This window comes from Echiichthys vipera (genome assembly GCF_963691815.1).
Source record: "Echiichthys vipera genome assembly, chromosome: 8".
NCBI lineage: Eukaryota > Metazoa > Chordata > Actinopteri > Perciformes > Trachinidae > Echiichthys > Echiichthys vipera.
The window spans coordinates 14458043-14483530 of NC_139833.1; the positions used below are offsets into that span (position 1 = coordinate 14458043).

The 25488-nt window shown below is 40.8% G+C and overlaps 2 protein-coding genes across 3 annotated transcripts; one reads left to right on the forward strand and one right to left on the reverse strand.

Annotated features, from left to right (window-relative positions):
* Positions 1 to 823: 823 nt before the first annotated feature.
* On the reverse strand, positions 824 to 21619 carry fam171a1 (family with sequence similarity 171 member A1). Of its 2 annotated transcripts, XM_083918129.1 has the most exons (10): positions 21328 to 21619; positions 15551 to 15778; positions 14842 to 14934; positions 12218 to 12376; positions 11433 to 11609; positions 6836 to 6952; positions 6458 to 6572; positions 5336 to 5453; positions 3455 to 5040; positions 824 to 2616 (listed from the first exon to the last, which is right to left on the reverse strand). In XM_083918129.1, the coding sequence occupies exons 1-9, from the start codon at positions 21431 to 21433 to the stop codon at positions 3481 to 3483; spliced, it is 2673 nt and encodes an 890-aa protein (XP_083774255.1). In that variant the 5' UTR covers positions 21434 to 21619; the 3' UTR covers positions 824 to 2616; positions 3455 to 3480. The 2 variants fall into 2 exon arrangements, with proteins under 2 accessions (XP_083774255.1, XP_083774254.1); XM_083918128.1 differs by having other exon boundaries at positions 824 to 5040.
* A 1902-nt stretch (positions 21620 to 23521) lies between these two features.
* LOC310949971 (H-2 class II histocompatibility antigen, A-U alpha chain-like) lies at positions 23522 to 25144 on the forward strand. The gene is made up of 4 exons (XM_083917607.1): positions 23522 to 23789; positions 23902 to 24165; positions 24251 to 24532; positions 24618 to 25144. The coding sequence occupies exons 1-4, from the start codon at positions 23717 to 23719 to the stop codon at positions 24737 to 24739; spliced, it is 741 nt and encodes a 246-aa protein (XP_083773733.1). The 5' UTR covers positions 23522 to 23716; the 3' UTR covers positions 24740 to 25144.
* The last annotated feature ends 344 nt before the right edge of the window (positions 25145 to 25488 follow it).

A 25488-nucleotide genomic window follows, 5' to 3' on the forward strand; every position in this document is an offset into this window, starting at 1 on the left:
CCATCTGACTGTATTAAGAAAATGAATACAGATGAATCTTTTAGTTATTTCACCTATTTCACTTGTTCATATGCCTCAAAATCACTGTTACTATAATATATGCCTTAAAATCACGGTTTTCACTTCAATGTGGAAAAACAGGCCAAATTTAACCTTTATCTAATTTTGAAATAAAATAATTCTCACCACTAACAGTATCCCAGTTTTTACGTGTCCGTTTGTGGTCATTCAACAGCTTTATTTAGCAATACGAAGCATGTGAGCACAATAACAATTCAATTTAAACCACATTTATAAGACAGATTCATAATATCAGTTATTTCAAAACCTGTCTTAGGTTATATTGTATCTTAATGGTGCAAATTCCAAACATATTTTTTTAAATAATGGGAAAATAACAATCAAGTAAATTATTTTTTGCTCATCGTAGCATTACAGAATGTATATGTACAATACACCTGATATAATGATAACAACCTAAGACATCTAATTTACATATAACTATCTGACAATTGACAAAATGAAAAACACGGATGAACCATTTAGTTATTTCACCATCAATAACACTTAATCTTATTTATAATACTTTTTAAAATCACTGTCACTCCCTAAAATATTGACACGTTAAGGTTTGAGAAGTTTGATATTGCCAGAACTCAATACTGAATCTTCTTTTAGGACGGCGTTTCTAATAAAGAGGACACAATCTTATTCCTTTTACATGACATGGAAAATTGAAGAATTAAAAACTCTGAGGCTGCAAATGAGATGTTCAATAATACAAAACACAGAAAAAAACACAAATCATTCCAGTTTGGCTGTTTATTCAGAATAATAGGCTTCAAATATAATGCAAGCAACCAAGTTACACACTCAGGATGCTGTTCTGCAACTCCACCCTAGAACTGGAGGTCGCTGTGAGATACTAAAAGAGAATAGGCCATTCACAACACCAACTCACACATCATTTTGACCAGGAAAGGAAAGGAAAGAACTATACACACTCTGCAATATGATTGCTATGACTATATGAACCGTGAGTGGATGTATGTTGAAGATTTGTCAGCGCTCTCACGTGGACACAAATTCACAGCCAGCACATGAAGACTACTACCACCGCCGCCACGCAAGTGCACATACACACATTCAAGACAAGCATTCACCCTCTACTAACAAAATCAGAAAATGCACTGAAATGACCTGCAGTTTAGCTTCACATACAATTGCACTTAGCTTTATTTATCGCGTGCTACACTGAAAACTTCTGTAAATCCTTTACTGCTTACTCTAAGACAGATTGGTGCGTTGCTGATTACTGTAGAGGATTTTACGATTGCAGCGGCTGGTAGACATTTGCTCAGATGTCTGCAGTGTAGCTTGTAATGAGCTAGTGCTGAGGGAAGTTTACTGCATGCTTTCCTTCACAAGTGGGTGAGAAAGGGAGGACTGAGGTAGAGGAGAAAAGCTGAAGGCAAAGAGTGAGAAATAAATAAGGTCATCTGTTCCACAAATTCAATGTAGAGTCAGGTTGTTCAAAGGCACTTGGAACATGAGGAAATGGTTAAAAACAAATAAAGGTGAAACACAGCATGCAAAAATAGTTTGGTTTCAGGCAAAACTTATACAGTTATGTGATTGCTTTTGAACTAACAATAAGGCGGGTGAAGAAGAAAAGCCCTTAACATATTTGAAGAAATAAAAATAGCCTATTTTTTGGGTAAAATACTTCATGTTGGCAATTAAAATCAGTGATTAAAATTACAAAAAAGGCATCTCAAGCAGCCGTATAAAAGTGATGCATAGCCTCCAGAGCAAAAAATATGCCAGTCAGTGGTTCAACAATTACAAAAACCCTTCACATCTTACAATTGTTTTGGGTGGAACTGCAGTTTTGTAGTGGTATTACATCCTTACCCACCAACATAGTGGCGTGTCACATTATCTGTTGCAGTGCGGGTAGTGGTTTTAATTTCTTCAGTCCAAACACCTCGTCCCCTGTGGAGATCACGGGGGACCCATACAGCCATCCTGACGCGCTAGATTCAGTTCCAGCGACATACTCGAAACCATTTAAAGACACGTTAATGTCAGGGCTGATTGATGTGCAGAAATGAGCTGAAAGACTTTTAAACAGACTGTGGCAAAATAGTAGAATCCCTCGCTGTATTTTACACAGATGCTCCACAATCTTAAAAAATAGCGTTATAACATCACTTTAAAGAAGAGTAGTGTGTTCTTTACAGTCGGTGGACTGAGGCCAATATGGCTCGAGAAAAAAAGGCTCCTGAAGTCTTTCATTTGCGAGAACCACCCATTCTCCGTTGCTACAAGAGTTCATTTATGCTTACAAGGCTATTTATAAAAAAAAAGGCATATATTTGTTGTGCATAAAATATTCTAATTTCTTGCCTCCGACATCCATTTGTCTCCCTCAGGCGAGGTTTTCATCAATCCTGATGAAGGGGTCTGTTCATGTAGTGTGTCGTGAGGATGACAAAGTGGAGTACAACAGTGGTGATTAGATGAACGGGATCTGGATGTCCGTGAAGGATCTGAATTGTCCCTTCATGCTCTGGACTAGAAAGTATCCCAGTGCTGAAATGTTTTCTCAGTGCTCTGTTAAGAAAAACAAAGGGCTTCAATTGAAATGGTTGTATCCTTCACGTTACGTTCTGGGCAGAGGAAAAGATAGGTGCACATTTTCTCAAAACCTCAAAATAAAACCCGACATGCCCATATGTACAAAACTGTTCCTGCTGTCTACACTACAGTAGCTATCAGATCCCTTTCCGCTGGTGATTTCAATGTAAGAGATGGGGGACAAATCCATTTCTGCTTTGGCAACATTTGCAGTTTATCTACGGAAGTACATAAAACTATCATTGGATTACTTTGATACTGAAGAAAACTGAAAAATGTGATGATTCTTGGGCAGTTTAAAAGGAGCTAAAATTTAAAAGGGAGCTAAAAGTTAAAAGGAGCATCTTTTTCTTCTGGCTTACAGATTTACAGACCTTTATTCATGAGTGACGAGGATGACAGGACGTGTAAGTCACATTGCATCTAAAAAAAAAGTATGACTCTATAACTCAAAGAAGAAGAGTTCGATCTTTGAACCAAATTGTGGCAGTAAACCAGATTTTTTAAAGATTTTAAATATTTGTTTTTATTACTTAATGTACTTATAACCACTTATTTTTTTGTTGGTGGAATGCTGCATTTTCCAATTGGGATTAACACAATTCTCCATCCATCTAAAAAGACTGTAATTTTGTGAGATCCCCGCGTGATTTGACTAACTCAGACTGCTAAAGCCTCCAAGCCTGAATTTTGTTCCCCAATACTTATATTAAAATCGCTTTAAGAAGCGCCAGTATGTACAAGAAGAACAATTACAGCGACCTTTCAACATATGCATGGGCATGTGAGTATTCAATGAAGAAAAGATGTGAACCTATCCTTGAAGTGGTCATTTGTGGATCATTTCAGGTTAAAGGCCAGCAGGGGTCGCTCCTCTCTCTTCTGCCACGGACTCTTCTTCTCCTCCTCTCCATCCTCGTGTGCTGCATCGTCATCAGGAGAGACTGAAAGCAGCGCATGATCAGTCCTGAACGTCTCTCCCTCTGGTGTTGGAAGGGGAGGAGGAGAAGCAGGGGATGAGGAGGAAAGTGAGGGGGGTTCCTCTTGTATTTGTATCCCCTCTACCCTTTTCTCCTCCTCATCCCCCTGATCCCCTCTTTTACCCTCTGCTTTGTCTGACAGGATGGGTCCTGTTTTATTGTCCTGTGGGCTGCATTTGGGCGTCTCCTCCTCGCTGCCTCCCCCGTCCAGATCATCCACATACACCAGCTGAGTGTAGGCCATGGCTGGTGCTGTGCCTTTTGACCTGTCTTTCTCAGTCTCTCTTACCTCCCGCACTCCTTCTCTCCCCTTGCGGCCCACTCTCGGCTCGTTCAGGTCCACGCCAGAGTCCAGACTGGCATCGTTGCCACGCCTCCCGCGGCTGCCGTTACTTTGCTGACCTCCTCCACCTGGCGTGTTGCTGTGGCACCCCGCCCGCTGGAGATCGATGTAGGAGTGGCGAATATGAGCGTTAGAGCGTCCATCAAGGGAGACAAACCAGGCCCGTGGGTGAGGCAGAGGCTTCCCTCCTCTTAGCTCCATTAAAGTCTTTTCAGCCAACAGGGTGTCCTCACTGTTTATTTCCACCAGACCCGTTTCCCCAAGCGCTGCTGGGATAGACATAGACTCTGGCAGGCCGAGCCGTTCTCGGTCACCCTGCTTGGTGGAACGTGGGGCAGAGTTAGTGGCGGTTTGCCCCAGGGGCTGCTGGGAATGTGAGGCATTGAGCTCAGCCTGGATGGTCTCCAAGTCACTCTGCTGGTCAGTCTGTAACAGGAGGGCCTGACCGGACAAAGGGTGCTCCCCAGGCAGGCGCATGTAGTGTGCTGGGATCACCAGTGTAGGTCGCACCCTCGGGTAGCCATCTCCTCCACTCAGCAGGTCCACTGAGCCGCAGCAGAGCAGCTGGCCCGGCCGGGAGAGCAACGGGGGACTGGGACGTTCCAGATGGTCCACAGAGCGGGACAGAAGGAAGTCAGGAGCTCTGCACTCACATCCCTCCCCTCTACTGGGGGAGTGAGGAGGAGAGGAAGGGGAGATGCAATCGACGATCCCGACACTGCTCAGCTGATTAGCCAACACCTGACCGTGATTGGCTGAGGACAGTGTGTCTGAAATCGGGTTGCTTGATGAGCAGACAGAGGTATATGATTGACGGTAACCTCTGTCTGCTCCACATGAAAGGGCGGCCTTTAGTTGGAACGTCTCCGCAGACTGCCGATAGTCTCTGCTGCGAGGCGTCAGATTGCCAAGAGATGAGCCGTGGGGACTGTTGTTGCCGAGAGAGGAGCGGCTGTGTTTGCTGTGATGGATGAGACTGTGTTGACGGTGATTGTCTTGGTGCTCATATGAAGAAGGCTTCAGCATTGGTGTGGTCATGTCGGGCTCAGTCGCTGTGGAAACAAGTTCCAGCTGAACCTAAAGACAAAAACAAAACATTTAAGTGTTAGAAACCTTTTGAATATACTCAATGTGAGATATAACGCAATAAAAACTTATCCATTAAATACATTGTATCACAGACACAATAAGAGAGCAGTTTTGCAACACTGATTGATTCTTCATAGCTTAAGTAATTTTTTTTTTCCTGCCCACCACAGGAATGTTAGATGAAGGATTCAACCCTCAGCTAGGAAGAGTACTTCCTCTGATATTTACTGGAACATTGCATTGTAGACTAGTGATTGAACCGTTTTCTGTAAATCAGACTGACCTCGTTGCTGATGAGGTTCAGGTGCGACATAGAGGTGGCTTGGTCCCTCTTACTGCCGTCCAGACCAGAGGACAGTGTGAGCTTGCGGTGAGACGCTCGAGGCTTCAAACAGCGACGCCTGCACAACACAGAGACACAGCAGAGATTATGATTAAATCTGAGGAATCTGTTTGACTTTAAATGCTTCTACCCTACAAAAATAATCTGAGATATAAAACAGGCACTTAAAATTGTATAACAGAATTCCCAGAGTGCACCGGTACCTGAGTACATGTGCAGTATCAGTCTGCTTTGTTTACATTTAATTAACCAACCATTTTGAGTCACTACACATCTTCTGCTGCAACCACATTAATTTAGATTTTTTTGGTACAAAGAGAATGAGCCAAATGCAGAAGAACATAATGAACCCTTAAACGGCTCATTTAGTTAGTGTTACAACACTATTCTATTGGATGAACATTACATTATAGACACTGAAGAGATCTAAAAGGGAGTTTCTTAGTTGATAATAATAGTTGATAATAATAAATTACAATCAAAAGAAACCTAAACTCCTCTTTTATATGTTAATGTTGAATTAAATGTGGAGCCATTATAGAAAAAGATTGTTGATATTTGAACTCCTTTGAACATTAGCATGTGCCAGATTTACCATCCTTGTCGCTCCCACTGCCTTTCTCTTTACACAACCATGTTGTGTGGCTCGGTCTGAGCAACTTTGTTAATTTTGTGTACGAACAACGTATTTCTTTTCCAGTGCAGACGCAGAATGGACAGCTCACGGAAGTTATTTGCCAGATTTGAGAAAAATATGTACTAAATTAGAATTACAGACTCCACCTTTAAATGTGTCATAAAAGCAATACTAATGTCATAACAAAAGATTCAGGCGCTTATGTGTATTAAATATTTAGTATAACCTGGACGTCAAGAAAAAAAAAAGGCTAATTAGTCAGCTACTGTACATTCCCATGATCCACACAACCAGTCATAAGAACTTGACTCATAATATTGTTTATTCCTGACACTGTCAAAAAGTCTTTCCTTTTGCAGACAAATCTGTCAACTTCCAGCTGTCTTTAAGATGGGGCATACTGCCATGGAAAGTTTTTCACAAACCTGCAGTAGTACAACAGGAGGCAGAGCAGACAGAGCAGGATGAGAGCCATGCCTCCCAGAATAGCCAAGAGGAACACGGTGTGGTACATGCTGATGTCCTCCGCAAACACCGGACCTGTTGGACAGACAAGAAGTCATAAAGAAAATTATTTTGATATAAAACTGTTTTTTTTGTAAAGTTGGCAAAATTCTTCAGTATTTGACAGATACTCATCTGTTGTTTCTACTGTACTGTGTTCCAAATGTCAATAAAAGGTGTATCTTATATCTATACTCTTTCCAAAAGACTATGAGCACATACAGTATACAACATGACAAAATATGTTTTGTGTTTTTTTTTTTACAGTAAATATAATCTGTGTCAAAGCAGTCTCTCACCTGAGTGTAGTGGGGACATGGCGGCCACCCAATATCCCAGCTGAGGAGCGATGTAGGTCAGACTGAGCTGGTTGCCCTCACGCTGCACGTGACCCCAACTGCTCTTTATCCAGGCACCTGTGCACACACACACACACAAGTGTAGGGTTTGAAATTAAATTTGTCAACAATTATTTCGTAGAAGAACCAGTGTGCCAGTTCACAGAGTGCATTAGCGTCAAAGTGACAACTGACAATGCCCGCAGCACCTGGCTCTCATTAACTCAGTACAGACAAAGCACCACTCTACTTAGCTACATTTAGATGTCCCTCACGTTTACGTTATTTATGTTTAAGAAGAAATTTGGTAACAGCAGGGTTCAGCAAGTTACATTTAAGACTTTCTATGAGCTTTTGAATACTGTATATGTGCAATTTAATACCCGTTTCAGTGTGACAATGATGGAAAACCAGCAAAATTTATTTTGTATTATATAATTTCAGCATTTGCCAGCAGTATATAACGTTAACTTCTAAGGATAAATTAATTTAAATAACGCGACCTGGATAACAAGCATAAAATGGATGGATTAACAAATTCGATTGCTTTAATTGACCAGCAGTAGTGAACGTTTGCCACAGGTCTGATGATGCTGACAAAACGCCCCCCTGCGAGCACAATCCACTGCTGAAACAATCCCACTTTTAGCTCATAATATCTTCTGACAAACAGCAATCAGATGCAAAAACATTTCATAAACTACGTTCTTACTTTTGTTATTAAATGTCAGACCTTTCAATACCTTCTAAGGTTTATTTATGACGCAGATTCAATTTCAGTAGTGTGACAGAGCAGAGTGTTTTGGCAGTACTTAACTCGCCCACAGGGAGGCAGCATTCTCAGTCAAGTGTTACCCAGGGCCTTCTTTGAATAGGAGCACAATAGCAGCTCTAGCAGTGCCAGTACCAAACAAACCACAACAAAGCCAGAGTCACTGATTGATTGGTTCACAGTAAATCTGTTCCAAGAGGAAACATTCAGTTGTGCCTTCACACTTCCCCGCCTTTGGGTCTCAGGGCTACCATGGTGAGAGTGGCTCTTGTTTCTTTGTTTATTCCCAGTTATACAACATCAAATGGTCAGGAATCTGCATCGATCTCAAGGAGGGAAGAAATGGAAAAAAAAAGGGGAAGGAGGGGATATTCACTGAGGAAAGACAAATATAGAAAGAGCTTGGAAAGTAAAAAAAAAAAAAGGGAGAGGAAACAGGACTGGACAGAGAGGAGGAATGGAAGGAGAGAGAATGAAAAAGGCACAAGGAAACAGAGGCACAGAAATGAGAGAGGCTAGGTGACTCAGCACACACACACACACACACACACACACGCACACGCACACGCACACACACGCACACACGCACACACGCACGCACGCACGCACGCACGCACGCACAAGCACGCACGCACACGCACACGCCTGGATTCACCCTGTTTCTGTCTGTTTCCATAAGGGAGTCCTGTCTCCATGTGACTGGGCTGTTTAATAGCAACATTTAATGACTCTGTTCCCACGCTTAAACACAATACACTGCAGAACTCTCCTACAACTGCTTCAACCTAATGCAAACATTTATAATGTCAATAGAGCCTGCATATTACTTCTTGCCCATTCATGCAAAGTCAACACAGCTGACATTGGGTCTATTTTGTTCACATGGTCTGCTCATCTGAAGAAGCTTATTTGCATCATCAAACTGCTCTCAGGGTAAAGGTGCGTCTGTTTACGAATAACACACATAAACAGGTGAATTTGATCTGTTCGTACATGACATAATTTTGCCCCAAGTTGTCAGTTACACAAGTCAAACAGGTTTTTGTGCGTGTGTCGTCTATGCACGCACTTTGTAAATAAAACTGAGCTTCTTTGTGAGGGAGCTTTCATTGGCCTGAAGTGTTCCTCTAAAAAAGGCTCCACAGGGATTTCAAAAGACTCTCTTTGTGGCTGTTTTCTATCCTCAGTTTAACACTTTCATAACCACATACACACACACACATACACACACACACACTTCAGCGCTTAGTGAGGAAACTCAATCAGGAGCCGGGCCTTTCTGTTGTGTTATTTATTTGGTGGGTTGCTAAGGAACACAAGATGTAGCCCAGAGAGGGGTCCGGGGATAACTTCTGTTGTGGAAATACTCACTGTGACGGCTGTGCGTAGGCTGCGTGTGTGTGTGTGTGTGTTCTCTCTCAGCTTTTATCAAAGTCCTTTTATAAGCTCTGGATGTTGATACTTTGGGCACTTTAAACTGAACCTTAAAAGCATCGCGATTGAACCAATAAAATGCTTCCTTGTTCCTTGCTTAGCAGGAATATTTTCATGGTAGATTTAGCAAAATGCTAGTCTTTTCAGATCAAAACATGTTTAATTAAGAATACATATATACACATGTCAGCCTATCTCATGCGGACTGCAGGGGGACGTCTCAGTCCATTTGGAAACAACTGTTTACTTCTTCTTGCAGCTTTCTCTTCTAGTTGGACACATAAAAGGGAATTCATTTTATTTGTATCACATGGATATGAAAAGAGAATATGTTTCAAAATGATGTAACAGTCTATTAAAGTTATAAATATTTTCATCTATTTAACTGTCTTTTCATTCCCTCTCTAGATGTAAATAACCTGCCATGTTGGTGACGTTGCTGACAGCGGTTGATCCGCTGGACCAGATCGTCACTATGTTGTGTTCATTAGTAATCGGAAATCTGGAACTTCTAACTTCTGAGTCAGGCTTGTAGTAAGGGCAAAAGCATAATAGTAACATGTGTGTGCGTATGGATTCAAGAAGGTAACATATAGGGAACGGACTGGAAGTAGAGAGGTGAATGTGTTTCAATAGTTTACAAAAGAGAAAAAAACAAGTCAACATACAGTGGCCATGAACGTGACAAGATGGAGGGCTCTGAAAGAAATGGCTCGCCTGCAGTTACATCTTAATGCCAAAGAGGCCGCTAGAAACAAGGTATGTCATTTCTTACGGAGTACAACTTTAACTAAGCCCTTGACAAGAATGACTTAGTGGATCAACTTCAGCTGAAGCTGACGGTTATTTTCAATTTCAATGAATCTGCAGAAATGTCAGATAATAAAGTGACATAGTTAAAAATGTTCTTCACAATTTGTTCTTGACAAAGTTAACATATTCAAATTGCATATTTCGTCAACTGACAGTGCTGAACCCAAAGGCATTCAGTTTAACGCCACAGAAGAGTAAAGAAACCAGCAAATATTAACTTATAAAGGAGTAACTCTGACAACAGTTCCCCTCAGCTTTATGGAGAGTTTCAGCATCTTTCAGCTCATTGTTTTGGTTTTCTGGCCGGTAATGTTACTATTTCGGTTAATTATCTCCGCTCTCATAGCGTAATTTTCAGCAACAGAGAGCAACAAAAAAATCTCACTGTAAATGACCTGGTCAGTATCAAACAACATACAGACACAGTTAGCTAAAAACTGGTGAACATAACAACTACTAATGAATGCAAATGTTGCTCTGTGTCTGCTGAATTTTTAAATACTAGAGCTGCAACTAACGATTATTTCCATTGTCAATTATTAGTTGTTTCATCTACAATGTGTCAGAAAATGATTAAAATGTTGATCAGTGTTTTCGAAAAGCTTTTGATGACTTCTTAAGAACTTCTTGTTTTGTCTACAACTCAAAGCTATTTAGTTTACCGACAGAGGAGGAAAGAAGCTTAAAATATTCAATAAGAAACTCAAATCCGGGGAAAAAAATCTTAAAAAATGACCCAGTTGTGATTAAAGTTTATTTGTCTGCTGCCCACAGTTTAAAAAAAAGTACTTAAATTATTGATTATAAAATTGGTGGCGGATTATGCCTTTTACTACTAAGCGATTAATCTGCTAAATGTTTCAGCTCCATATCAAATAACCCAGCACATTTCATTTCACCAGAAGAATTTTAATAGGTCCTGACAGAGCACAAACATAATGAACAGCAGATCTGGCAATGTGAGACTAATGTACACAGAGAAGGATGTTTTGTTGTGCAGACCCGTCTGACTCAACTGATGATCTAATCGAAGTCTTTCAGCTCGCATGTCCAAGAAGAACTGGGTGTGTCACAGTGCGGGACATCTGACAACACAGATTTAAGACTGCTGAAATAAATCAGTGGGTCCAGTGAAGCTTGAAGGGTCTCTGCTGTAGGAGCCAGCACCGCAGAGCTCTTTGCTATTGTTTTGCTCAGTTCAAGATTTAACTGAGCTCCAGCAGATTATACATCCACGGTCCGATCTTGTGATGTGTGGCAGCATTTGTGTTTTGATTTGCAGATTAATGTTGCGCCGCATGTTGGTCATTTTTTATGAATAAATTCATTCATTACTCAGACACAGCTAGAGTGTTGTGCTCTGGCACATGGTTTGTATTAATGCTCCTATTCTGATCATTTCATACATCATTCACTCATGGAAGTTCAAGTAGACCTCATTTACATCATATATCACAGCACTGCACTATTAATGGAAGATACAAACAGATATGTAGATGAGAAAGTCAGAAAAGCTTTTGGGTTTCTGTCAGTACATACCCAAGCGCGGGTCAAATCTCCAAGCGGGGATGTGATCATTTTCCTTCAGGCCACTGTCTGCCGGCAGGGGGACGGAGACTGTGATTGGCTCATTCACCTGCAGCTCCACTCCGTCGCTGGCCAATAAGTGAACAGAGATGGCCACCACAGGAGTCAACTCAAACCTCTTCTCGGTCCCTGTGAAAGAGCAGTAGAGTGTAAGACAGAAAAAATGCAGTGGAAAGGAAAGCGAGTGGGAGTAAGGTGCACAGGAAGGGAAGCAGAGAAAGGAGCAGACAGCAGGGGGAACATGAAAAAGTGTAGATAAAGGAGAGTTGTCAGGGGAAAGACAGACAGGAAAGAAAAGAATGGAAAGGCAGGAAAGAAGGAAACAGGGTGGAGAGTGAAAAAGCTGAAAGTCAGACAGTGGAAGTGTTACAAAGCACAAGTATGCTTGTTGTGCCAGGAGGGAGAAGATACATGCTGTGGGGTGGGGGTAGGGGGCTTTTGAGGAGTATTCAAGCTGAAGGACACACAAATTCATACAACACACACACATCAAGATGTGGATGAGATGCCTGAAAGCGTGCAGGCCTGCGTTAGACAGAGCACACACAGGGGTTATTGTGTTTCAGGAGGTCAGATAGAGAGGCCTCTACAGGGTAGAGTCTCTGTGATGTGCTTCTTCTCTTCACTCCCCACCTCCCCCTTGTCTGCATCCTTCTCCTCTGTCATCTGTGCCCAACTCTCCTTGGCCCTATTTCTACGGTCGATTATGTGACCATCCTACAGTTCGAGCCACTTACCTGTGCCATTGCCGCTGAGGACCTGCAGGTGTGGGAAGTGCTGGATGTGTGAGGGGGAACTAGCCACGGTGAGCAGAGCAGTTAGGTTGGCGTAGGATGTGTTGGAGGGAAGAGTCAGGGCTCTGCGCTGGAAATGAACGATGGGCTGATGCCTCAAACCTTGAAGAGTGACAGACGGAGAAACATCAGAACATGGACATGCTGAATGAATATGCAGTGTTGTTAAAGTTTCATTTTTCAACCAGTTTCAAATAGCTATTTTAAGATTTTGGGTGCCTTTACTTCTGTTGAGAAGGTTGAGATAGATAGGACACATGGGGAGATGCGATCTATCGGTCTGAAATTAAACAATACCATTGCAATGAATTGGTATGCATCTTCGACCATCATGCCAAAAGGATCCCAATATCATTTATTTTTCTATTTAGTCTCTTAAATTTCTATCACTGTCCTGGTGACCGCAGTGTTTGGGACCTCTCTCTCATAAAGGTGCACTACCGCTCCAAAACAAAACGTTTTTCTGTGCGTTATAAAAAACTGCATTAGGTAGTTCTTATTATTAATATTCTTATTATTATTATCATTCCTGTGCATAGATCCTCTATGAAACGGAACTTTACCCCTAGCCATTATGTAACTTTGCTCCGTATTGCAAATCGTATATTAGTCACTTTTTGTCTTTTAAAACGTCTAATAATAATATTGTCTTTATTAAAAACTACAGATCAGATCTCTTCAGTGCATCTTGACGTATGAAGCTAGTGATTGCTTATTGCTAACATGTCCTTGAAAATGGTCCCATGGGCTCTTATTTGGATTTTTGGATTGAACAAAGTAGGCTGTGTAATGCTGTCCACTCATAAATGGCATTTGGCACAAGTACACAAGGGTTCAAAAGAAATCACCAGTTCCCCATTTATATTCAATACAAGTCAAACGCTCATACAATATGTACTTCATTTTCCTAATTAAATTCAACAGGGAAATCTGAGTCAGGAGGTTTTCACCTGGCAGCAACACACCATCTTGCACACTGATGTTGTTTCATGATGTTTTACAAGGCAATTTTCTACTCCCCATCCTTGCCTAATGCCTTTTTATAAATCTAGCCATCAAATTAGGCTTAATGGAGGCAACTCCGGATCAATACAGTAGACATAATGCCTTGCTCGACTTTTTCTCTCAGCCAGTGTGATTCTTCTTTCTGATATTTTGCTGTACAATTAATAGTTGCCTTTTCATCACTGCCTCTCATCCATTCTGTGCCTGCCATTAACAAATTATATGTAAAGAGGAATAAACTGTGAAAACAGTATGTAGCTGGACTCAGCAAGGTGATGTCATTGTGGTCCGACTGTACCGAGTGCACATTCCTGAGCAGTGAGACACAGATCCACAGCTGTATACGAGTGTTCACTGTGTTTCTAGTTGTACTCGACATGGATTTTGACTCTGTGGCGAGTGCATCTTTTAACTTTCATGTTTCTGTTCATGAAGTGTTATTTCCCTTCTGTGGCTCTGTTTTTGTGAAAGGAAATGACCCGGTTTCTGTTCTTTGTGTGTTCCCTTCGTCAAATCTTCTTGTCTTTTTTCCCTCCACTTTCCTCTCACCTCATCTGTTCCTCCTTCTGTTGGACACCGCTCTGCCCATCCCCCTTTCTCCCCTATTCTCTCCAACTGCTCCACCCACAACCCTACTTTCCAGCACAAACTGTATCATCCTTCTCCTCCTCATCTTCCCCCTCTTTTATTCTCTTTCCTCATGCAACATGCCAAGGTTTATCACTCCCCTGGGCGCCCAAGTTCACGGCATTGTGACAAACAGTGTGTCGGACAGAAGGCAGACACTCCACTCAGGCACGTGCTGTGGGCAGTGTGCACTCAAGGTTTACATGTTAATGGTGTCTGTATATTTATGGGTCTGTGAAGGTTTTTTTTAGTCAGACAGCACAGCTGACATGTTAAATTAGTCCCTTGTCAGTCACAGATACACAAAAGATCCGGCAGACAAAGAATTTATATTGATTCTGCCTGAGAGAGAAAGCCTTATCTAATATAATTACACACACCTTAACAAAGAGGCTGACTAACAAAGACAGCCTCATGATTTACATTTGTGCGTGTGTGGACAGAGAAGGGTAGATTTTTACTCAACAGTAGGCCACTGAATACAAAGGTAGGTGTGTCAGTGTTTATTTTTGTAATAAAAAATTGGTTAAACATCTGTTTATGACTCCAGTTTAACAATGTATTTGTCTTGCACGCACGCACGCACACGGTTTTATCTTCACTTTCTTTCACCTCACTTATGTATTAAGCTGTGTAGAAAGCATAATTTACTGTGAGCTGCAACATTCAAAGTCTTCCTGCAGCTAATAGACACAACTTTTAGATGTGTGGATCCATAAAATCTGGGTGGAAATTGAGTTCAAGCTCAACTTTATCTGCAGAGGAAGATTGTGTGATATGAAGATGAAACTGTTTTACAAACTGTGAAACTGGTTTTAATCAAATCTGCTCTTTTTAAAGGGGGCTTTTTTGGGGGGTTGGAAAACTGTTACGATTAAAAACAATGAGCAAAATACACAAAGGCAAAAAAAAAAATCGTCACACATTGCATTTACCTTGTAAACCTGACACAATCTCCACAACATCTTCATACACCATCAGAGTAGCAGCTCTTTCTGGTAGCAGGTCCAGGCTGATGGAGGAAAATACTGCAACACAAATAAATACCACAAAGTGGACACACTACATTAACGGACAAAATAAATCCTCAATCAGATAAGAAACAAACTTAAGCAATCAACCTGGCCACTTTACTGATTGCTATCAGATGTAACGAGTCATTAAACCATCTTTATACATTTTTAATAGTCCTGCTTTCATCCTGTCTGTTGTGCAGGACATAAGTCTGACCCAGCAAACTGCACTTCTTTCCTCTTCCTTCCTTCCTTTCACTCCTCCATTGTTCAGAGCTGGTAAGCGTGTTAATCCAATTGGCCGCTGTTCTGTTAGCCCCCCCCCCCAGTGCATCTCCCACTGCCCCCCACACACATTTACAGACACTTTGTGTGCAAGTGTGTGTGTTAGTGAAAGGGAAGCTTAAGCAGCCCCCTTGCTGGGTTTTGGCATCTATTGTAATAAATTAGTAATGGAGCACTCCACTCATCATTAGCTCTCACACCTGGAACAAACTCACACTATTTCTATTTCACACTAACTGGCTGCACACTTGGAAATCAATAACCTGCAAGCCCACACTCCCAATCTAAATGTGGCTATCGCATAATATCCCTCCTGCATTTGTCCCAACATATCACACACACACACCAGGTAATCTGGAGGGACTCCAGGGCACAGAGTTTGGCACATATCCCTGTTTGGTGGCGGTGACGACCAATGGTGTCCCAAGGCGGTAGTGGAAGCGCAGGTAGGTGTTGCCATCAGGTGACGAGGTTTCCGTGGTTACAGAGGTGTGGTTTGCGAAGAGCTGTACGGTGGCTCCTCCCAGGGGCTGGTGAGTGCTGGCATCGCTCAGGTGAACCTTCAGAGTCACCTCTGTGAACAAACAGAGTGTTTACTGAGCGTTGGTGTGAAGAGATTGCACGGACGAGGAATGTAGAGACATAAAACACTGTGGAGTTATAATTAGTGCTGTCCAAAATACAGTCATTGTTTCTAACTGCGTTTGTTTACGGTGCCAGGCCCTTTGCCTTTCAATCCACAGAGATGGCGTTCCACATCCCGTCCAATCACAAAGAGACAGCCATCTGACCATTTCCTGGACTCTTGCCAATGGCACTTCCTCTCTAAAACAATAGTCCATTTCCGTCTCTCAAAGAAGCCTTGAACCACGGGGGAAAAAAACAACTGCATATAAACACCTTCTGTAACGGAGGGGAGGAATAAAATAATTGACACAGACTGCCTGTTGATTGATAAACACTCGTGCTGAAGACTGTAGGATAACAGTTCACTCTATGTACCACTGTGCAAGATGGGTCCAATAAAACCTTGGCCGCATCAAATGTCTTTGGCCAATATGATTTGCAGATAAAATGTTCGGCAAATTAAAGTTGAAAGTACAAAAGTACTCAAAATACTGCAAAAAAAGGGATTGCCTCCACATAGCTCTGACAGACCCCAACTTGTCAAATACCACAGCTTTGTCACCTTCAGCGTCTGATACGCACAAGCATTCACATGAACACGCAGCCGGACCGGCTATCAAGACAAACAACAGAGAAACTCAGATTACAACACACACAATCAGATGTCTTCATTTTCTGCACAGGACGCCATTACTCCACTATATCTTTACATAGCCAATATTTGTCTGCTGCCATATTAATGTTCTGCATGTCGAAAAGAGCTCCTTTAAAGTACCAAAAATAACAGAACTTGTTGTGGACCATTTCAGAATGTGTACTGGATTTAATTATTGATGCATTAATGTGTATATCAAATTAATCTTATTAGAACCTATTTGTTGATTCAATTTCCGTATTCAATATCTAAAGCTGCAAACTAAAAGTTATCAACTAAAGTTATCAAATGAATGTAGTGGAGTAAAAAGTAAAATATAAGCCTCTCAAATGTAGTGGCATAAAAATATTATGTGTCAGAAAATTAAAAAACTCACGTAAAAGGACAAGTACCTCAATGTTATCCAGTACAATACTAGTAAATGAACTCTCCACCACTGCCAAACAAGGTATGCACACATATAATTACTCATCTGCAGAGAGGCAGGACAAACACTGTGAGGTATATTATGTCACAAGCTGAACAAAAAACAAAAAGATAATTTCAGTCTCCTCTCCAAAAGGTATGATAAAAACAAACTTGGTACAAAAACACTATAATTTAACATGCACACAAGCCGACGCTCTCTTTGCACACATGACAACCTAAAACCTGTTTGATCACTGGCTGCTGGTTGACCCATGATGACCTTTCAATTAAGGCTGAAAGGCTTTCTCTCCCTGCTTCTCCCTTCACCTCAACATGCCCACCACCCCCATACTAACTACAACTGTGAATTTCATCGTAACTCTTTCTTGGAACCCCACCCTCTGTGACACACACGCTGCACATACATACTCCTGGCTAGACTGGTCCCCCTCCCCCCACTCAGGGATCCTGCGGTCAGCAAGGAACCACTCTGACAAATCTGGTGAGAGTTCAGCCCGAGTGCAGCAGGCTCCACCTAAAAAAACAGAGCGCTGCACCAAATGATACCTTTGCCTGGGTGGATGTTAGGATGTTTGGCAGAGCAACGTGTCAATTTCAAACCACACACATCATTACTCTGAGAGGTCTGGTGTGAAGATCTGCTCTGTGGCTGCTTTCTGACCCTTCACTTCATTCCTCCCAGTTATTATATTTGCACTGACAGCTAGAGGGGCTGCAATACAAAAAGATGTCCGACAGAAACTCCCCATTGCATAAGGTTTGGTGTGTGTGATCATGACCTCACTTCCCGTCCCACTCCCACTGATATGTTGTCAGGGGTACCAGCTGTGCTCACTTTAAAAAGAACTCCCCTGGGAGACTCCAGATTGACAAATGCAACAGTCCCCCTCCCCAATCCTCATCCAATAAATCACTTCTGTGATGACATCATTGTTAAACAAGCTAGGAGTCTCCGCTCTGCTCCGACACACAGGAGAGGAGATGATGTTCGGCCTGAAGAATGACACACGACCTTGATTCTGCAGCTAAACCAGCACCTTTTTTACTCCTCCTCGCTGTATTGACTCCTTATCTGAGTGTGTTGAGTACCATATGGAGGATAAAGGCATCAAACTGAGTTTTGCCTGACGGACGCTGCTATCTCAGACCAATTATCCAAGGCAGCAGAAGCCAAAGCAGCAGGGTGGATGTGGTTGTTTGAATCGAGTAGAAAGAGAGGAGAAACAGGGGAAGATTGAATGACTGCGTGGATGTTTTTTTTTTTAGCCCACTAGAGCTTGAATTAATGTGCATTTGGTGGTATTAATCAGAAGTTACGGGGAGGTGAAGCATTTCTGCACCATAAAAGTGAGGTGTGATAAACTGGAAATGCACGGTATGGCTGGCATCCATTGGGTGTGTGAGGGGGTTTGGTGTTCTTCCAAACAGAGGAGGGGGGAAAACAGATGCTTTCTGCACATGAGGCTGAGTGGAGCGCTTGCTTGTTGACAACAACTAGTACAACACAGTTGCCACTTATTGGAATTTGTGACTTATCACAAGTTTTGGGTTAAAATCTCATGCATGAAACAGACATGCCATATTTCCATCATGTTTTGTACAGTTTTTCATCATTTCAGGGTTGACAGGCGCTCTTTTAAATTACTTTCTTGATTACTTGAACTTAATTTCCCTCTTATTTTTCTGAAATTATTTAATGGAGAACATACTCAACATGTGGAACAGGTTTGTTAGAAAAGATTAAATCATAAACAAACCACAATCTTAAGGAGTGTGACGAGACGGTAAAAGCAAGCCTATTTTTCACTAGCTCTCCCTGGAGCAGATGGTTAAGTACGAGAGGAGCCAGACATCATGTGACAAGAACGCAAAAGCTCTTGAAACATTTGCAATAAGAAATATAATACAAGTAAATATTATAATAGTATTTTATATGTGTACAACAAAAAGAATGTAATGCACTAAAACTTAAAGTCTGAAAACAGAGCCAAAAGAAGGTGGTCTAGTTTCCTCTCAGACCACTTGAATTATAATACAATGAAAGATTATTAAGGATTTTTTGCCCAACAATGCCAAAAAAATAAACTGCCCAGTCCCAGATTTAAAGATTCAAACCTACACCAATGTACTGTATGTCACTTTAACTCTAAGCTGTTTCTAGACTGGAGATGATAACTTGTTCAACCACTGCAAAAAGAAAAGCACAATGACTTATGCTATGTGTTTACCATTCAGGTAAATAACCTTTCAAACACAAAAAATAAAATGAAATTATGGGAACAAAATGAGGAATTCACAAAAACTCAATACAATTAAGTATGAGTCATCATCAACAGGGCCAAAGAGAAAGGTGGTAAAACCGGCCACAACAGGCAACATGTGGAGCATACACAAACATACTCCTGTCTGTTGATGCCCTTCCATTATAAATAAACAAAAGGGGCTATAAATAGGTGTTCAGCCTGCTATTTTCCCTCATCTGGATTAAAAGAGGGAAAGATAGTGATGGCCAATCCCATTAACTAAGCAGTGGATGAAGCAATTAGGTTACATCATCATGTCTCAAGCCGGAGCGCAAACGGACGCTTCATCTTACTACAATAAATATTTCAGTCTTCATTCTGTACTATATAACATTGTTCTGTTGTCTGGATCAGGAGGTTGTTGAAACCCCCCCTGTCCCATGACCTGTTATTTCTTCCCCAAAGTGGATCTGCTGTAAGTGCTCACACCAGCATCTTGTGATTAAAATCAAGCATGGCGGGCTGGTGACAATGTGATTGGATTGGTCTACTTCCTGGCAGGCCTTGTCCAGCTTCAGCATTGCAGGAGATGCAATGCCATGCCTATTATGGGCAGCCGTAATGTGAGTGAGATCTATATCTGCAGGTAGATTGTCTGTCTGGCTGCACTCATCCATGTTTTCTGCTGGACAGACCACGAGAAGTCCTCAGTATCGACCTGAACATAACCTCCCTCCAACCCCCCGAGGGATAACTGAAGGTCAATCTGAGGCAAAGTGAACACCAGAGCAACAGAGTGAGAAAGAAAGGGAAAACAGAGAGCAAAGACAGGCCAGGACAGACTATACCTTGTTCTTTATCAGATCTTGTTGTTGCCGTGATGCGGAAAATACCTGATGACAAGCCTTAAAGCAGAGCTTAAGTCCTGCACTAGTCGTAAGATTATAAAATATAAATAAAAACAAACACCCGGACTGATTTACAGCATTAGTTACTGTATATTTACATTCATACTTGTACCATAAACCCAGTTGTAGTGAGAGGACCGAATGTTAGTCAGATAAAAAATGTGAGTAACATCAGATGACTGTGATGTGTGTGTGCTTATGCATGCAAGCGAAAGATAAAAGTGACAGATTCAACAGATGCATCTTCACTTTGGTAGTTACTTTGACAGGGCAGCTTTGAATGTCTGCCAACAGATAATTGTGATTCACAGCATCTTTTTCTGCATTATGTCTTCTGTAATAAATAACAGCAAAAAACATATATGCTGATACAGATACATGTGTGTTTGATTGGCCAATATTGGCAGGTAATATTGGCCTGGCTCTTGAGGTAGGGATGTTTCTTTTCATTATAAAATTAATCAAACTTTCACTTTTTATCCAATCCTCACACTACAAGAGCTAGAACCAGAGAGGCTTTGGCAATCTTGCTTTAAAAAAATGACCTAAACATGGACAAAACAAGCAAGAAGATGAAGATTGGTCTGGGAAAAAGTGATGTCCCACTATTTTCTGAAATTTTACAGACAAACTTATCACTTGAATAATCAAGAAAACAAATCTAGTTCAAATGCCAAGTATAAACTTCCATCTTGTTGGTATTCATCTACTTGCTGTTTGACACCTAAACAAGGCAGATGGTTGCTGCTGCCATTGACTGGAACCAGGACCTTCTGGTTAAAAGCACAGAAACAGTAAAACAGCAACTTCCTTCCACAAAAAAGCCCCTTTAGACTAGAAGAGGTGCACATGATGGTGCAATCATAGCCACCCCTTCTTAGATAAGAGTGAGTGTGTGTGTTTTCTGAAAAGCTAAAATATGACAAATCACAGCAGCTGGACTCCTTTTACTGCAATATTATGACAATATTAAAACATAATTTCAGTCACTAACACTTGAAAAGTATTTTAAACAGATGTGACTACATTGCAATGAAGAAACACTGTCTTAAAATGATTTTAAATGGTATCCAGGGACATAAAACCAGGCTGGATAACAAATATGTCAGGGAAGTTTTCGTGCTCTCTCTCTTTCTGCCAGCAGCTAACATGCTAATGCTAACTTTAGGTCACATCAGCATCAGAGTTGGCTACCATTAGCCACCAAACAGACAGCTAATTTATTCTTTTTTAAAGGATAAATATTTAAAACACTTTTTACCTTCCGTTGCTGTGGCCTCCGGTAATGTTTTGGCGACAGCTCTGGAGACAAGGTATCCCAAAAGGCAAAGTAGAGCGGTTCGTCTCCAGTCCGCCGCCCGCATCATTGCAGATGTGTATCAACGGTTAAAAGCAAAAGTAGGAGCCAAATGTTTTTATTTAAATCCTCACTGACCGGCCACACCAGCGTACACTCGGGTTATTCCACAAAGGAGGCGGCACTCCATGTCCAGCAGCATCAGTAAACCGTGTTTCCTCTGTTCCGTTGTGCTGCATCCCCCCGGCCCTTGTGTGTGCCGCTCGGTCGGGTTTTTTTCACCGGGTCAGAGAGGAAGAAGACCGGCCCCTATTCCTCCGAGCCACATGCCCCCAGAACAGCACCAACAGGCGGCTTCGAACACACGCAGCACCGTTACACGTCTGCGGACCTCCAGCGCCCCCTGCAGGCCAAACAACGGGGAGTTTCTGAAAGCTTTTGTGGGTCACTTTTCTCAAAAATACAACTAAATTCATCAATAAATAATATAACTATTACTGAACAAAATAGCAAACAGAAGAATTATACATCTGTACAAATAACAAACAGCTTTTTTTCGTTTTTCAATTTTTTAACAAATGATAATATTTATTGTAACCTATGTAAATCCATCAAAAAACACAGGTTCTGCATCCCCCTTTGGTTACAAATGTGAATATTAGCAATTTGAAAAAAAAGAAAATCTGTAACATATATATATATATATATATATAATTGGGTCAGACTCAATTGGATGCAGTCAGACTCAATTGGGTAATTGAGTCTGACTGCATCTGCATGGACAATTGTAGTCGGTTTGATGAAATACAAACAAGCCAGAGCATTTTCCCCCCTATAACGAATGATAACTCACACAACCAGATTTTTTTCCGGTGCTGTGAAGAGGTAGGTCTGGCAATGCACGACTAATTTGGGTGTTTAACTACTGTTCTGACAAAACAAGACCTTTAAAGACGTCCTCCACCTGCAGGCCAAACAACAGGAAGTTTCTGAAAGCTCTTGAGGGCCATTCTTCTCAAAAATATAACCAAATTCATAAATAAATATTAATATTAATAATATAAAGATAGCAAACCGAAGAATTATAAATCTGCATGAATCACAAACAGCTTTTTTCATTTTCTTAACCACCAATAAGATAATAAAATTAATTAAACTCAAGTAGTTTTATTTATTTTTTCACCCTCCACTGCAATTGTTTAACTGATGATATTATTTATTGTAGCCTATGTATTCTGTTATATTTTTGATTTGTCCGATAACTCACTCAATTCCATCCATTTTTTAGTATTAACAAAGAATGCCATTCTCCTAATTTTGGACTTTGGCCATGATGGAAGAAATGGCATCATATCAAACTTGTTTAAGCAATAAAGTTAATTCCCCCAACTCCTGGTTTAGATTAGAAGTTTATTGAGCAGGGACAAATACATTGTACATTTTTTCATATAAAACATAAAATAGATGCCATGCATACATGTTTTTAAGTTGAGACTAATTTGCAACCTCTGTCCCTGGTTAGGCCTTTACTAAAAGTTACACAAGCAAAGTTAAAAACACACACACGTAAGGATACACATCATATACAACATATAATGACAAATGTTAATGTTTTATAGTTTACCAGTTTGTAAAAAGACTATATTAAATAAGTCCTGGATTTACTTCATCACTGATGTGAATTGAAAATGCTCGAAAACCCTTTCACTTCCTTTTCTACTTTTGTTGTTTCTGAACGACCCAAAAGTCATGTGACTTTCCTGAGTCTGTAGTTACTAACATGCTCCAGAGAAAAACCCAGAGGCAGACTCTTCCTCAGAGACAGACCTCCAGCACCACTTGCAGTTCAACATGGGGACTTTCTTATGAGGAAATAAAAAAAGTTACACTCACACACACACACACACACACACACACAACTTGTCATCACAGATTGCATAACATGCATTCGTGATTTGAGTAACTTTAAAGCCTGAAGGGTTGGGAATCAATGCAGTAGATTATGGGATTTCATTAATTAATCTAAGTAAATTTTCTGGTTTCAAGAATAAATATCTGCACAGTTTACACTGCAATCCCACAAGCGTTGCCAAATATAGAGAATCTCCTTCCTGTCAAACGGGTCAGACCTCTGTTTCCTCTCAACATCAACATAACAGGGAAGTTCACGTTTACATTTCTCAGTCTGATGTTTTTGATAAACGGTAGGTACACCGATGCAGGTCCATGATTGTTCACCACTCTTCCTCCAGTTTCTTTTTTTTTGCATGTGTGGTCATGTGATTACTTGTGAAGGACAGATTGGCAAAAGATAGGCTGTAAAAGTATTTGCTCAGACTGAGAGGCTCCAATAATGAAGTCCTGCAGCGCCGACATGAAGTTCTCTGCTCTCATTATCCTGATGATCAGCTGTGCCTCCTCACAAAGTAAGAATGTTTCAAATTTCATTACTAATATGACTAAGAGAACACAAATGCCTGAAAGATAATTGTTGTTATAGGTTAATAAAATGTTCCTTTTCATTTGATTATTTTTCAGTTGCCCATGAAATTCTCTATGTCGTGGCCTGCTTTGACAATGGGACGACTGAAGTACAGTACGAGTTTGATGCAGACGAGGTTTTATATGCAGATTTTGACAAACAGGAGGTTGTTTACTCTGTGCCCAGAGTGATTGTGGATGACCCAAGTAAAATATTTGATAATATACATTTATTTTCCAATGCCAAGAAAGGCAAGCGCGCATGTACAGCAATAATATCACTCGCGAAAGCAGAGTTGAAAAATCCATCAGAAAATACAGGTAAGTTAACCTCAACCTTTCTTTCTGTAGAGACGTATTTTATTAAATGCTTATGAGGGGTTTTTAATTCTCTCACCCACTAAAGACCCTCCTGAGAGCATCCTCTACCCTTCAGAAGAAGTTCAGCTGGGGGTTGAAAACAGCCTTATCTGCTTTGTCAATCATTTCTACCCACCTGATATCAAAGTCAGCTGGACCAGAAATGATCGCCCGGTGTCGGAGGGGGTGTCACTCAGTCGATATTATCCAAATAAAGATCAAACCTTCCACCAGTTCTCAACCCTGACATTCACACCGAGGGAGGGGGACATTTACAGCTGTACCGTGGAGCATGCAGCCCTGGACAGGCCTAAAACAAGGATCTGGGGTGATTGTTTTATCTTACGAAGCCACTTCAATATGGAAATAATACATTGATTTGTTGTTAAATATTTTCTGACATTCCTCCGCAGAACCTGAATTTCATCATCAGAGTCTTGGAGCAGATGTTTACTGTGGAGTGGGCCTGACTCTGGGCTTGTTGGGAGTCACAGTTGGAACATTTTTAATAGTTAAGGGACGCCAGAGACGGTGATTGCTCTTTTAGAGTGATTATCCACATATGAAAGGGCCTTATGTTCTGAATAAAGCTTTTTATCTAAGTTCTTTACAGTTAATTTATTGGCATTTCTGATTGTCTTTAGGTTAGTGCCGTGTTGTTTATTCAAACATTATTATCATGTAACAGACTGTTAAGTGTACATTTAACTTGCGGTTTCAAAAGGGACTAGAGTACAACAGATTAAAATATAATAATGTGTAGTGATGTACTGGGGCAGCTTGTTATAAATAAAAAGGACACAATGTTTTTCTCCTGTTGCTAGTGAGGACCATCTTATTTTTTCATATGTAGTAGGCTACAATAGTACGTGTGATATTTATCTCCTCAAAGCACGATGATAAAGTGTAAAGTTGTTTTAAGCTAAGGCAATAAAGAATATCTCCATAAAAACAGACATCATGGTTGACTGTTATCATTTCCCTGTCCTCAAGCTGTTGTTAAGAAGAAGTACAAAGTACAACTTTGAGGTACAAAAATAGCTTTGGTTACTGTTTAACCATTTTAACTATAAATTATTGAGCTCTCTTTTTAAGCATATTTTATAACGTACTTAATGATTACTTAATAGGCAGCACAAAATCTTATACTCAGGTAATAATCTGAATGCACGATTTGTATTGTAATGTTTTTATAGTGCGGGATAGTATCTATATCTCTAAATGCACGTTATATACGTTCATGTCAAATACAAAAGGCATAGTTTGTTAAGCTGCTTACTGTTG

Coding starts and splice junctions, on each gene's coding strand:
- LOC310949971 (XM_083917607.1), top strand. CDS start 23,717: ATGAAGTCCTGCAGCGCCGACATGAAGTTCTCTGCTCTCATTATCCTG. Junction 23,790..23,901: donor CAGCTGTGCCTCCTCACAAA/GTAAGAATGTTT, acceptor ATTATTTTTCAG/TTGCCCATGAAATTCTCTAT. Junction 24,533..24,617: donor GCCTAAAACAAGGATCTGGG/GTGATTGTTTTA, acceptor ATTCCTCCGCAG/AACCTGAATTTCATCATCAG.
- fam171a1 (XM_083918129.1), bottom strand. CDS start 21,433: ATGATGCGGGCGGCGGACTGGAGACGAACCGCTCTACTTTGCCTTTTG. Junction 12,377..14,841: donor GATTGTGTCAGGTTTACAAG/GTAAATGCAATG, acceptor TCACTCTTCAAG/GTTTGAGGCATCAGCCCATC. Junction 6,573..6,835: donor CATGTCCCCACTACACTCAG/GTGAGAGACTGC, acceptor TCTGTCCAACAG/GTCCGGTGTTTGCGGAGGAC.